Below are 14,547 nucleotides of genomic sequence, written 5' to 3'. Positions count from 1 at the left end.
CGGGTGTGTGTGAAGGAAGCCTTATGATGTGAAAACTCGGTGCAGTGACGGGAAGTGGTTAAAAAAAAAAAAAAAAAAAACTATCACCATATCCCTATGCCAGCCATACTTTGCCTTTTCTGCGCACTGGTTTGCTCGTGTGTAGATGTAAATGTATAGTTATCCTCCTAATGCATAGGTGACAGAAAGGTTTTACATTTGTTTTGAAAGGAACGACAAAACCTGAAAACATGCAAGCCGTCGGCATCATAAACAATTTGGCTAAAGACGTTTATTCAGGTGAATGGTACATGGAATTAACATTCTTAGCCCAGTTATTGTGAAATTCTAAAATCATAAAGAGAAAAAAAAAAAAACAAAACAAAAACCCAAAAACAATTAGCAGACAAGCATTTTCTCTATAACTTAAAAGCTTTTCTTATCAACCCTGTCACTACTGTGGGGTCTGCAGAATGATATAATACATTTCCAGCAGGAAATTAAATTACAAAAATCAATCAAATATGATTGCATGAAGAACCAACAATCCCTTTACTAGAAAAGTTACTATGGGAAATGCAGAATTTGTGAATGGGTTTTAAATAGACCGGCTGCCAGATTTCAGCCAGACTGAGGACACTTCACATTGGACCACAGATGCAGCATGGTTTTATTGTCTCGGGTCCGTGGTCCATGGTCCATTTAGAGTGGGTGCAACTTTTTACGAAGGTGCCTTTATTATACCAACAAGCATGATAGTTTTCAATGCATCATTTCAAGTAGTGCCTTATGAAGAGGGAGGTTCTAGGCACATGTAAATCCAAAAGGAGGCAAGTAAGGGGTCAAGGTATTCCCATTGGTAGAGAACAGCTCTAAAATCTCTAGTATTCATGTAAGGTTCCAGTTCAACCATAAAAAAAAAAAAATTATACATAAAAACAGGTCTGAGTGGATATGGAATACCAACACTAATGCAAATTGAGTTAGGGAGATGGTGAGAGACCCCTGTGTAGCTACAACATTATAGATGGTGCAGTAATCTGTGACTGACAAACGAGAGCCCTACGACCCACCTCCTACTTTCCAGCATCTGAAGCTCTGTTTTGATTATCCGGACTAGCGCGGCATCACTTACACATCATTAAGCAATGACGACGTCACGCCAGCTAATCCGAGGAGCAGCAGAGGATGACGTCCGGTAGAAGGCAGTTTACAGGGTTCCCGTCTGCCGGTCACAGATTAATGGCGTGGCCCTCGGACAGGGTCCTGAGAATTGACTTGCATCATCTCTACCAGACACGTTTTTGGTGGCGTGCACACCTGCACTACAGAACTGTAAAATGAACCAAAGATATTCCCAGTAAATTAAGCTTTAAGAAATGTTAACAAAAAGGTCCGTGTGTTATAAAAGCCCCAATAATGTACACTGGTACCGGCTGACTTGTAGAAATTTGAAGTTCCTTAAAATTAGTTTCTTGGTTGTTCTCCCAAAAGTGAGTTTTCCAAGTAATAAAAGTTACACTTAGTATTGTGAAAAGTGTTTTTCGCTAAAGGGTAATAAGCAAATTTTAAACACTGAAGGAGAACAGTTGTGTAGACTGAACAGTCTAATTGTTTGCTGCATCAGCCTGCCGAGACCAGCCCTCCTCCTCCACTCCAGAGTCGTACTCCTCCTCCGTCACCTCTTTATTTTGTGTTCTACGGAGAAAAAGAATGAAGAAATTATCGAGATGTAGATTTAAGACAAAACTATCCTGCATTTAATTTTTGGTTTAATAAACTAGAGATAACGTAGAAGACAATTGAGGAAATTGTTTTTTAGAAACGACTACTACATAAGAAAGCTTGTATTTCCTTTTGGACGTATCTGTTTGTACAGTATAATGGGGTATGTGAGCTTTACAGTAGTACTGAATGGCTGTTATTTGACTGGGAAGTGACGTACAGTATGATTATACTTCATCAGACGTGATGGAGTGCTGCCCCCTGGCATCAATCAGCAGTCTAGCCAATGTATGACTGATCGCTACTTTTCTGTTGCCTAGATATGATAATTATCGGCACCACATGTCCCCATGTAAAGGGGATCTACTAATGACAGTATAGAAACTGTACGGGGACCCAATGATCACATGGATGATCACTCCTTTCCATATACTTTGCATTTGGAATACTTGTTCAGATCATAAATCTTTCTTTCTCTATCGTTTCATTGGGGGACACAGGACCATGGGTTATGCTGCTGTCACTAGGAGGCTGACACTAAGTAAACATAAAAAGTTAGCTCCTCCCTAGCAGTATACACCCAGAGCCGGAGGCGGGCTCAGATCAGTTTTTTGCTTAGTGTCGTAGGAGGCTAATGTGGGCCGTCTCGGCCTCCCTCAGCCATTTGTGTTTTTGCGTTTTTTTTTTTCCTTTATTTCGGCGCCGCTCATCGCTCTCATACCTGTCTTTTTCTCTGCAGGTATTCTCTTCACTCATCCTCCGCAGCCCTGTGGGTACCACTCCCCAGGGTCGCAGGGGCTTGAGATTTCGGGCCCTCTCCCCCGTCCATCCCCGTGGTACCACTCCCGGGGTTGCGCGTGTGGGCAGGTTGTCGTGGGCACCCCTGATTCACCCTGCGGTTTCACCCCAAAGGGCGTACAGGGGCATACAGCAGGGATGGAACCTCCGCAGCGTTTGTAATCCGATGGGGCCCTTTCACGCTGCCTTCTCCTGCACGGGGGCTCCTTCCCCCATCATGATGTCCACTTCCCTGCCTCAGCACGCTCTCCCCCGAAGTCCTCAGTCTTTCTGGACGAGGGCACTGTACACAGGCAGGGGCGGGGCGCCCTGCCTGCACCGCATCAGTCGCTGGGCCGGCGCCGCCGAGAACAGGTAGGACCGACCTCTCCTACACCTTTCCCCCGGCCCTCTCCAAAATTTAGGCCCCGGTCTCGGCCTAGTCGCTCCTGCGTCCTAGCCACACCCCCGCTGCAGCGCTATTGGCCGCCGGTCGTCTGGCCCAGTCTCCTCCCACCGCTCAGCCTCCTGGCTTGTGGTGGGGGCTGTGAATCCTCCGGTTTTTCGCGCCTGAACGCTGCTCCTCCCCCAGCCTCCTCCAGCGTCCCCTCGCCATTTTAGCCTGTCTCTGGTCCCCTGAGGCTGCAGCGCGCCGGCGTTCTCCCTCTCTCTGGCCAGCTCACTCCTGGACTCCCTCTTCTGGACTGGTGGGCAGCACACAGGACCTGGGTAAGCCCTGCTCCTAAGGAGTAGCCCTCACTAGGTAGCGTTCTCTGAGTTTAGGGACGAGTTATCCCTCTCCTGTCTCCTTCCTAGCAGCCACCAGGGAGAGTACTTTTTTCACCATGCCTAATGCCAAGTCCACCCGACCCAAGCAGGCCCCCTTTGCCTTATTTTTTGCATGCTCCTCCTGCAAGTCCAAATTTACCCAGGGCCAGGACGCCCCACTATGCTCAGTCTGTTCTACAGACTCGCAGCCTCCGCAGGACTCCTCGGCCGACGCTTCTGATACCGCAGACGCCACAGCGCCAGATGCTACAGGGCCCCCCCCCCCTAGCGTCCCTGTCCCAGTCCATAGATTCCCTCTCTGAGGCTTCTCGGACCATCGCGCAAGCACTGCGCCTGCTGCCGTCGCTCGCCCAGACTCCCGCAGACCCGACGCAATCGCCTCCGGAGCAGGTGAGCCCCGTCGCAGGGACCTCCTCGGCTGCTCAGAAGCGGACCCGCCAGGTCTAGTCTTCAGCCTCTTCCCAGGTTTCACCTTCATCCCCAGGTCCAGACCATCATTCCTCCGGGGAGACTTCTGACCACTCCGATGAGGATTCCGATGCAGCACCCCTGCTGGACTCAGAGCAGGCGGCTGATATTCGGCGCATGGTGAATAGCCTGATAGAAGCAGTAAACCAGACCCTAAAAAAGGTACAGGTGGACCCCGTCTCCTCCCAGAGCACCCAGGTCTCGTTTAAGCGGATGAAGCGGGCCCAAAGCGCATTCAGCGGACATCCAGAATTCGCTGAGTTACTGCGCAGCCACAGGCAACAGCTGGACAAGGTATTTACCAGCGGTAAGTCCATTGATTAGCATTATCCCTTTCCTGAGGGTCTTCGAAAGGATTGGGCAGGCTCCCCTGTGGTCGACCCCCCAATCTCCCGCCTGTCTTCTCACACAGTCCTTCCACTCACTAACGGTACATCTCTCAAGGACCCCACGGACCGTATTATTGACAGGTTGGCCCGTTCCGCCTTTGAGGCAGCGGGCACATCCCTCTCACCGGCCTTTGCCTCGGTTTGGGTTGCGAAGGCACTGATGTCCTGGGCGGACACTCTACGCTGCGGACTCCGCGCCATTCCTGCCAATCCGGACCTGGTCCTCATCGCCTCGCAGATTTCCCTCGCGGGTGAGTACCTGCTCAATGCAGCCCTGGCATCTGCCAATTGCGCGGCCCAGGCCGCCAGCAACAATGTGGCCATCCGTCGAGCCCTCTGGCTCCGGTCCTGGAATGCGGATGCGGCCTCTAAGAAGTCACCGACTTCCCTGCCCTTCCTAGGGGAACGTCTTTTCGGAGATAAGCTGGACCAGTTGATCTCCGATGCGACGGGAGGAAAGCGTACATCTCTCCCCCAATTTCGACCCAAGCGCTTCAAGAATCGGCGCCCCACCGCTAGTTTCCGGCCCTTTCGCAGCTTCAACTCCACTCCCCAGCCGCGAAAAAGCCGCTCTCCGAGAGACAGGAGGACCCCGTCATTCAAGACCAATCCCGCCTGGCGTTCACGTCCCCGCCAGTCCACGAAATCCTCTTCCGGTTACCGCCGACGCTCCTCCAAGTGACTCGCGGTCGGCGCGCAACAGCGCCAGACTCGTGGGAGGGAGTCTGTCTCGTTTCCAGCATGTGTGGATCCCCCTGACCGCCGATGCCTGGGTCAGAGAGATCATCACCTCAGGCTACAAAATAGAATTCGATTCAAAGCCACCGAGACGTTTTTTCCTATCTCGCCCTCCCGAGTCGCTCGCGTGTTCTTTCACTCCATAGACTCCCTCCTCCAAGCCGGAGTCGTGGTACCAGTCCCTCCCGCAGAACGTTTCAAGGGGTTCTATTCCAACCTTTTCGTGGTCCCCAAGAAGGACGGCTCTGTCCGCCCCGTCCTCGACCTAAAGCTTCTAAACAGGTCGGTGAGGCCTCGGCCGTTTCGAATGGAGTCACTCCGGTCCGTGATCGCGTCCATGGAGGTCGGCGAATTCCTGGCATCACTGGATATTCAAGACGCCTATCTTCACGTCCCTATAGCCACCTCTCACCAACAGTTCCTCCGCTTTGCGATAGCGGAAGATCACTTCCAGTTCACGGCTCTTCCTTTCGGCCTCGTATCCGCCCCCAGAGTCTTTACGAAGATCATGGCGGCTGCCATGTCTGTCCTACATTCCAGGGGTGTTATGGTCATCCCGTACTTGGACGATATGTTGATCAAAGGTTCTTCTTTCGAGGACTGTCGTCTTGGGGTTCAGGTCACGATCAACACCCTTTCACGGTTAGGGTGGCTGATCAATCGGAAGAAGTCCTCTCTGACCCCGGCCCGACGGATCACCTTTTTAGGCATGGTATTCGATACCACCCAAGGGCGAGTTTTCCTCACACAGGAGAAGATGTCCTCCCTGCAACGAGGCCTCCGCGCTCTCCGGCGTCAGCGCCAAGTTTCCATCAGGTTCGGCATGAGAGTCCTCGGTCGTATGGTGGCGGCGATGGAAGCGGTACCCTTTGCACAGTTCCACCTCCGGCCCCTCCAGCTGGCCTTGCTGAAGAAGTGGGACAGATCCCCCTTTTCTCTGGACCGCAGGTTTCATCTTTCGCCGGAGACCCGCCACTCCCTCCGTTGGTGGATCAATCAACGCAACCTCACGTCAGGAAGGTCATTCCTCCCGCTCCACTGGAAGATAGTGACCACCGACGCCAGTCTCCAGGGCTGGGGGGCAGTGTTTCGGCATCACACAGCGCAAGGCCGATGGACACCACGGGAGAGTTGTCTCCCGATCAACATTCTGGAGATAAGAGCCATCCGGCTAGCCTTGCAGCAGTTTTGGCACCTAGTACAGGGTTGCTCGGTCAGGATCCAGTCGGACAATGCGACGGCGGTGGCGTACATCAACCACCAAGGAGGCACAAGAAGTGTCGGGGCGATGAGAGAAGTCAAGAAGATTTTGCACTGGGCCGAGTGTTATCACTCCCTGATCTCAGCGGTACACATCCCAGGCGTGGACAATTGGGCGGCGGACTTACTCAGCAGGGAAGGCCTCGCCTCCGGAGAATGGTCCCTTAACCCGGAAGTCTTCAACCAGATCTATGACAGATGGGGAGTTCCGGATGTGGACCTAATGGCCTCCCGGTTCAACTGTCAGGTTCCGCAATTTGTAGCGCGGTGCCGCGACCGATTGGCTTTAGGAGTCGACGCCCTCACCCTGTCATGGAGCCAGTTCAGTCTCCCGTACATCTTCCCTCCGCTCCCTCTGATCCTGAGGGTCATCAAGAAGATCAAGGCAGAAGGAATACCAGTCATCCTAGTGGCTCTGGACTGGCCCAGGCGAGCATGGTTCGCGGAACTCACTAAGCTCCTCGCAGACGCTCCGTGGCGTCTCCCAGACCGTCCAGATCTCCTGCAGCAGGGACCTCTTTTCCATCAGAACTCAAAGGTCCTAAATTTGACGACCTGGCCATTGAATCCTGGGTTCTATCTCAGGCTGGTTTTTCTTCAAGAGTGATACAGACAATGATTAGGGCCAGGAAGCCATCTTCATCAAGAATATACTACCACACGTGGAAGGTCTTCTTCAGGTGGTGTGAAGAGCACAGAATTTCTTCTCCTCTCACCTTCTCCCTTCCTTCCCTATTGGCATTCTTGCAGTCAGGCCTAGATGCGGGTCTCTCGCTCGCAACACTAGAGGGCCAGGTATCGGCTTTGTCAATCCTGTTTCAGAAGCCACTGGCGTCTCGTCCACAGGTTAAGACCTTCATCCAGGGAGTTGCCCACCTGGCCCCGCCGTATCGTCGGCCTCTAGAACCGTGGGACCTTAATCTAGTCCTAGGGTCACTTCAGGGTCCCCCCCCCTTCGAGCCCTTGCGGGATTCTTCCCTTTCTCACCTGTCTTGGAAGGTGGTGTTCCTCGTTGCCATCACTTCTATTTGAAGGACGTCAGAGCTGGCAGCTCTCTTGTCGTGCCCCCTTTTTGATTTTTCACCAGGACAAAGCGGTTCTCCGGCCAGATCCCTCCTTTCTCCCAAAAGGTGGTCTCCCCGTTCCATCTAAACGAAGAAATTGTCCTTCCGTCCTGGCCCCTCTCACAGCTTGGAAAGGTCCTTGCACACCCTGGACCTGGTGCGCGCCCTTAGAATTTATGTCTCCAGAACTGCGCCGTTCCGTAAGTCGGATGGTCTGTTTGTCCTTCCTTCTGGTCCCAAGAGGGGTGAATCGGCATCCAAAGCCACAATTGCCAGATGGAGCCGTTCCGCCATATCTGAGGCCTATCGGGTTCGGGACAAGTCTCCGCCGCGGGGGGTAAGGGCGCACTCTACCCGAGCAGTGGGAGCCTCTTGGGCGATTAGGCATCAGGCATCGGCCGACCAGGTCTGCAAGGCCGCCACCTGGTCCAGCCTGCATACCTTTACTAGGTTCTACCATGTTCACACCCAAGCATCGGCAGATGCTAGTTTTGGGAGAAAGGTCTTGCAGGCAGCAGTTGCACACCTGTAATAGGGTGACAGCATTCAATTGTAGTACAAGCCCGCCGAGGGAGGTCGTTGTTTTCTTCCTATCTGCGGTGCTTCTTTATTCCCACCCAGGGACTGCTTTTGGACGTCCCATGGTCCTGTGTCCCCCAATGAAACGATAGAGAAAGTAAAATTTTTGTGTACTCACCGTAAAATCTCTTTCTCTGAGTCTTTATTGGGGGACACAGCACCCACCCTGCTTGGTTGTTTAATTGCATTTGCCTGCCATTTTCAGCGGTCTTATGTTCATAGACCTCTTGTTCGCACGGCTGCATTATTTTAGTTATAACTTTGTTTTATGTATGGTGATTCTGGTACTCCTCCTACTGCTTGTGCACCAAACTGATCTGAGCCCGCCTCCGGCTCGGGGTGTATACAGCTAGGGAGGAGCTAACCTTTTATGTTTACTTAGTGTCAGCCTCCTAGTGACAGCAGCATAACCCATGGTCCTGTGTCCCCCAAAGAAGACTCAGAGAAAGATTTTACGGTGAGTACACAAAAATCCTACTGTTTGAATGGCAGCTTTACTATCCTGCCTTATGTAGGCATGGGCACAACAAAGCCGTAACCAAATCTCCAACCATGTACTAATCCCATGGAAGTCTATATAGCAAAGCTGGCAAGTGAAACCATTAACCCTGTACTCATCAGGACTGAAAGGGTTTGAAAGGTTAAAAAATCATCCATCAACAGGATCGGTGACAACTTTCTGATCGGTGGGGGTCCCACCAGGACCATTACCGATTGGGGATTTTGTTTTTAAAACCAAAACAGGGAACGTTTATCCCAGTTTAAAAATAGGCAGGTCAGAAGCCCAATCACCACTCCATTCATTCTCTAAGGGGCTGACGAAAAAGTGTAGCACTCAGCAGCCCCATAGAGAATGAGTAGAGCGGACGTTGAGCATGCACACTGCCACTCCGTTCTATCGGGGATAAAAGCTCCTGTTCTGATGATTGGTGTGGGGCCCAGCGGTCGGAAACACACTGATCAATAATGTCAGGACTGATGATAACTTCTTTTAATTGGACAACGGTTATAATGACTACCTACCAGTCCAGTGAAGACTGATGTGGAAGGGATGACAAGTACTGGTTCATATTTCCCAAAAAGAAGCTGGGACGTTCACTTACCGAATATACCCGGGCTCCTTTTTTCCTTCAACTACTTCCTGGTCCACCTCAACACAAATTATGTCAGAGTTTGGAACTTCAAACATTGGCTCAAGAAGGAGCTTTTCCTTAAAAAATAAAAAAATCAATAACATGTAATTAAATGAAAGATATATAAAAAGGGAGAGTTGCAGTGTTTATCCTAGAGGTCATAGTGGTACAGCTGGCAAGGGAAAAGATTACATTAGCTCCGACATACCATGATTGAGCGGAGGCCTCGAGCACCAGTTTTACGTTCAAGAGCCAATCTGGCAATAGCCCGCAGAGCGCCTTCAGTGACATTTAATTCACACTGAAAAACAACAAATCCATGAATTACAAAATAAAAACCCATGAAGAAATCTAAAAAGAGAAAACCTATATTATGACCCAAAGCAATGTATCAAACCTTATCCATGCTGAACAGAGCCTGGTATTGTGGCACCACGGCATTTCTTGGCTCTGTGAGGATACGAACAAGTGTTTGTTCATCGAGGCTGTGGAGGGGCACCACTACAGGAAGGCGACCCACGAACTCTGGGATCATGCCAAACTCTATGAGGTCCCTCGCTTCCACGTGGCGCAGCAGCCGGTCCTTCTCTTCAATGTCTTGTACTGCGTTCGATTCCGCACTTGCATTTGCTAGATCTGCTGCTGCGGCAGCTCTACGGCCTTTCCCCAGATTAGAGGCTATGCCAAACCCCAGATACTGAGGAGCAGAGGGGAAAAAAAAGTGATAACAGTGTTAAAAAAGGAAGGAAATCTTAACTTTTACCAAGCCAGTAACAGCACCTAGATCTATGCCATGTGCGCTGCCCACATCACAGCATGGCCTGTCCCCTAGGAGGGCTAGCAGTCTAGAATACTTGTATGGCCATATAGAAATGTATTGTAATTCCCAGAGAAGCCTACATCTATCTTGAGAACAGGGCTTGGCCATTTTTTCCCCGCCACTAGAAGTCTCAGAAGTGGAGGAAAAAAACCCCTCAGCTCTACATTATCAGGGTCGAGATAATGGTGTGGTGGGACCGTTATCTATTGGACATTTACATCCATGTGATATACCAGAGATCGGAATACCCCTCTAAGAAGGCCCAATATTATACATGAATTCCTGACCACAAGACCACCCACTTCAATTCTCTTTGCAGAAAATACACTATTTTGTAAACCTAAATCCAGATCTCTGGGAACATGTGAATGAATATTCTCTAGAACTTTAAATGCTGAGCCATGTTTGCAGGATAGATATGGGATATACCTGTGCAACCAAACATTGAAGGATATGAAGGAGAGAGATATAGATTATATATATATATATATATATATATATATATATATATATATATATATATATATATATATATATATATATATATATATATATATATATATATATATATATATATATATATATATATATATATATATATACATATACACATACACACACACACACACATACACATACACACTTATACATCACTGCTCCTCTGTCTGATGTAGAGATGTCCTAGTGTACAGATCCTCAATCATATTCTGGATGGCGTGTATCGGGATATTTACTTTTATATAGATGTTAGTTTATGTATCGGGTCATGATACAGTTATGATGTATAGACCACCATCCTCAAATGACATCATACTGGGAGGTCTTGAGATAGTCTCAGTGACAGTATTACTTTGGCTCTATCCTAAAGTGGGATTTGTTGGACTTGGCACTGCTCTCTCACCAAGAAAAATAAATAATATCCCAAATGGAGATTTATGACTACTCTCCCACGATGCGTTTTTGATGTAGATGGTGTAATGTTCATGGTTCGGCTACATACAGTGTGTCCACCGCCATTAACTTGAGAACGGCGGCAGCTATAGGAACAGAAGTGGTGTCTAGGTATAGTAAAGTAGCCATGCGCTGCACAATGAAACCACCTATAGCACCACCTGGTGGAAAACAATGGAGTTAGCATTTTTATCTTGAAAACGGAACGAGATCGAGAGAAAAAAAATAAATAAATAAAAAATAATGAATTGTAAGGCATCATCAATTCAATACGAATCGACACCTTGCATACAGAAATAATATATGATATGGAACCCATGACACCCCCCCCCCCCCCAAAACATTGAATTCTGGTCACGCATATGGCGCTCATTTAACTTTGATGCTGAAAGTGGCCACCGTCAGCTGCAATGCACATCTGGACTCTGGACAGCATACTGTATCTTGCTGCACGTTGTGCAATATAGTAGGTGACACGTTTACACAAGCATCTGTGATACGCCGTCGTTGTAGGTCCTGCAATGTTGGTGGAGGGGTCGCATACACCTGCTGTTTGATGTGACCTCACAGAAAGAAGTCCAATGGGGTCAGGTTAGGGGAGCGTGGAGGCCACTCCACGGAGCCACCATACCCAATGACTTGTAGGAAGGGTATCGCATCAGGTCCGCAGCCTTGTGAGAGTTTTACACGTTGTAATCACAGCAATTCTGTACGCAAGGTGTCGATTCATATTGAATTGATGATGCCCTACAACTTTGTAATTCACTTTTTTTTTCCTCCATCTTGTTCGGTTTTCAAGATAAAAATGCTAACTTCGTTGTTTTACACCAGGTGGCGCTATAGGTGGTTTCATTGCATAGCGTATGGACACTTTACTATACCTAGACACCACTTCTATGCCTATAGCTGCCACCGTTCTCAAGTTAATGGCGGTGGACAGGATATGGGTGGACACACTGTATACATCAACGTGCTTGTATGCTGTTACATTTTCTTTTAAGTCCTTCCTGACAGTCAGCAGCTGCACATCCCATACCTCACCATTGTAAATAAAAGTTAGTCCACGTGCCACACAAATCAGCATGCCCCTGGGTCGAAGCAGAAGCCGCACATGTCCTCTACAGTCCAGGATCGCAGTCCACTTGTACAAGCATCAGTCCAGCCATAACTAATGATTGCGTAATTTCACAGTGACTGGACTTTAGACATACTTAGTTATGTTAGTATGACCGGCAAACTAACCCAATTTGATTAGCTACAGCACAAAGGGATGGAAAGACCACTACAGGACAGAGCAGCCCATGTCCTCCACATTGTGTGCAGAAACCATTAGCTGGCGGGCAGGACCCTCACATGCCGAGATAGCAGATGACACATCACGAATGGAGGCTGCTGATCTGCAGTTCTGAGGAGCTGTTGCAATGGGTTGGGGACAAACACATCACGATTCTGATCAGAATTAGAATCATGCTTCAATGAAATGGTGAATTATTTCAATTGATTGTATAGCCTTAACTCAAGGTATTGCTAGAACAGTGCAACTAAATGAAAGGGTTCTTCTGATGCAGCAGGAAAGAGCCTAAAAATATCTAACGTACACATGACACCTAAATATCCTCACCAGAGGACATAAACACGAGACGTAATATGACCGTCAGTGACCGTACACACAAACAAAAACTGGAGACTTTAAAGTGCAACTCCAGGAATTCTCTCCAGCTTACTCAGAATTTGGATGAAGAGACAAGTGCCCGTTGGATCTCTCCATGCCGAGCGTCAGACCCTAGACATACACTTTCCATCAGACTCATGAGACATATCTACAAGATATATCATAAGCCTCCGGATTGGGACAAACCTTCTCATTCTTCCTCCTACTGATGATCCTGTCCAGGCCGTTGAAGGCTCCAGATGCTACAAAGAGGATGTTTGTAGTGTCAACCTGAACGGTTTCACCGCGGAGCTTCCGTGAGTTTTTCTCAGGGACATTGACAATCGTGCCTTCAAGAAGCTTCAGCAAACCCTGCAAGGGAGGAGGTTCAGCAGTTTTACATATCAAGTAGATCTAATCATGTACACGCTGTAGAAAGAAATGCATGTGATATTTTACCACGTTGGCCTTTGTACCAATACACTAAATCCTGTTAATGTTTGACAATTCTGCTTATTTTTTCCTGAAAACCGCAATAATTATAGAAATGTGAACGTTTACAAAATGTGACATGAACACGAGTGCCAATATACAACGGCTCCCGGTCAAATTTACCTGCTGTACGCCTTCTCCACCCACATCCCTGAGCTGATGGATGCCAGGGACGCTGCCGATCTTGTCAACCTCATCCAAAAATACAATTCCTGAATCACAAACAACAGATATAGCATTTCCTTTGTCAACTTATAGTAATGTTGCAGTACTGGATCTCAAGGTACATGGCAGGTGACATTGGGAAGATGATTAATGATCTACTTGATTTAGTTACAGGCTCCAATTGAAAATTAGGAGACATGGCTGAATGAGCCTGCTGACTGGCGAGTAGATGACGGGGGTATAATCCCAATTTTATACCTTGTTGGGCTTTCTCCACATTGTAATTGGCATCCTGAAGCAGTTTGGCAACTACGGACTCGATGTCCTCCCCGACATACCCAGCCTGAGTCAGGGTGGTACAGTCACATATAGCAAAGGGGACGTCCAGGCACTTTGCCAAGGTCTGTGCAAGAAGGGTTTTACCTGTAGGGGAGGGGGGGGGGGGGGGGGGGAGAAAAAAAAAAAAAAAAATTTATATCTACACATTAGACAAGTCAAACTAACTAAATAACAGAAATACAACTTCAACCATTGAGCTAAAAACACAATCTAAATGAAGATTATACTTTAGTGAGATCAGATTACCAAATACGATGCAAAAAAAAAAAAAAAAAAAAAAAAAAAAAAAAGATTATGCATTTAGTTAAGGGAATCTGTAGCCAGGTTTTTGCTCCCCCATCCGAGAGCAGCATAATGTTGCGACAGAGACTCTGATTCCAGTGATCAGTGATGTGTCACTTACTGAGCCGTTTGCTGTCATTTTGATAAAGAAGGGAATTTTGTTACTTACCGTAAATTCCTTTTCTTCTAGCTCCTATTGGGAGACCCAGACGATTGGGTGTATAGCACTGCCTCCGGAGGCCACACAAAGCATTACACTAAAAAGTGTAAGGCCCCTCCCCTTCTGGCTATACACCCCCCGTGGGATCACGGGCTGCTCAGTTTTAGTGCTAAAGCAAGAAGGAGGAAAGCCAATAACTGGTTTAAACAAATTCACTCCGAAGTAACATCGGAGAACTGAAAACCGTTCAACATGAACAACATGTGTACCCGAAAAAAACCAACAATCCCGAAGGACAACAGGGCGGGTGCTGGGTCTCCCAATAGGAGCTAGAAGAAAAGGAATTTACGGTAAGTAACAAAATTCCCTTCTTCGGCGCTCCATTGGGAGACCCAGACGATTGGGACGTCCAAAAGCAGTCCCTGGGTGGGTAAAGAAATACCTCATGTTAGAGCTGCAAAGACAGCCTTCCCCTACGGGGAGGTAACTGCCGCCTGCAGGACTCTTCTACCTAGGCTGGCGTCCGCCGAAGCATAGGTATGCACCTGATAATGTTTGGTGAAGGTGTGCAGACTCGCCCAGGTAGCCGCCTGGCACACCTGCTGAGCCGTAGCCTGGTTCCGTAATGTCCAGGACGCACCCACGGCTCTGGTAGAATGGGCCTTCAGCCCTGATGGAACCGGAAGCCCAGCAGAACGGTAGGCTTCAAGAATTGGTTCCTTGATCCATCGAGCCAGGGTGGATTTGGAAGCCTGCGACCCTTTGCGCTGACCAGCGACAAGTACA

General features: G+C 48.5%; 1 protein-coding gene across 2 annotated transcripts in view; it reads right to left on the bottom strand.

Annotated features, from left to right (window-relative positions):
- Window positions 1-251: 251 nt before the first annotated feature.
- Window positions 252-14,547, bottom strand: part of CLPX (caseinolytic mitochondrial matrix peptidase chaperone subunit X) — a 54,217-nt gene continuing 39,921 nt past the window's right edge. For both annotated transcript variants that reach the window (XM_075346019.1, XM_075346020.1), the window contains 7 exons: window positions 13,239-13,403; window positions 12,939-13,027; window positions 12,531-12,695; window positions 9,299-9,598; window positions 9,110-9,202; window positions 8,872-8,978; window positions 252-1,677 (listed from right to left, as the gene is read on the bottom strand). In XM_075346019.1, the coding sequence (XP_075202134.1) occupies window positions 1,587-1,677; window positions 8,872-8,978; window positions 9,110-9,202; window positions 9,299-9,598; window positions 12,531-12,695; window positions 12,939-13,027; window positions 13,239-13,403 (1,010 nt within the window). In that variant the 3' untranslated portion in view covers window positions 252-1,586. The remainder of the gene's footprint in view (window positions 1,678-8,871; window positions 8,979-9,109; window positions 9,203-9,298; window positions 9,599-12,530; window positions 12,696-12,938; window positions 13,028-13,238; window positions 13,404-14,547) is intronic.

This window comes from Anomaloglossus baeobatrachus, chromosome 4, assembly GCF_048569485.1.
Source record: "Anomaloglossus baeobatrachus isolate aAnoBae1 chromosome 4, aAnoBae1.hap1, whole genome shotgun sequence".
Classification (NCBI taxonomy): domain Eukaryota; kingdom Metazoa; phylum Chordata; class Amphibia; order Anura; family Aromobatidae; genus Anomaloglossus; species Anomaloglossus baeobatrachus.
This window is presented reverse-complemented; position numbering and strand designations above follow the sequence as displayed.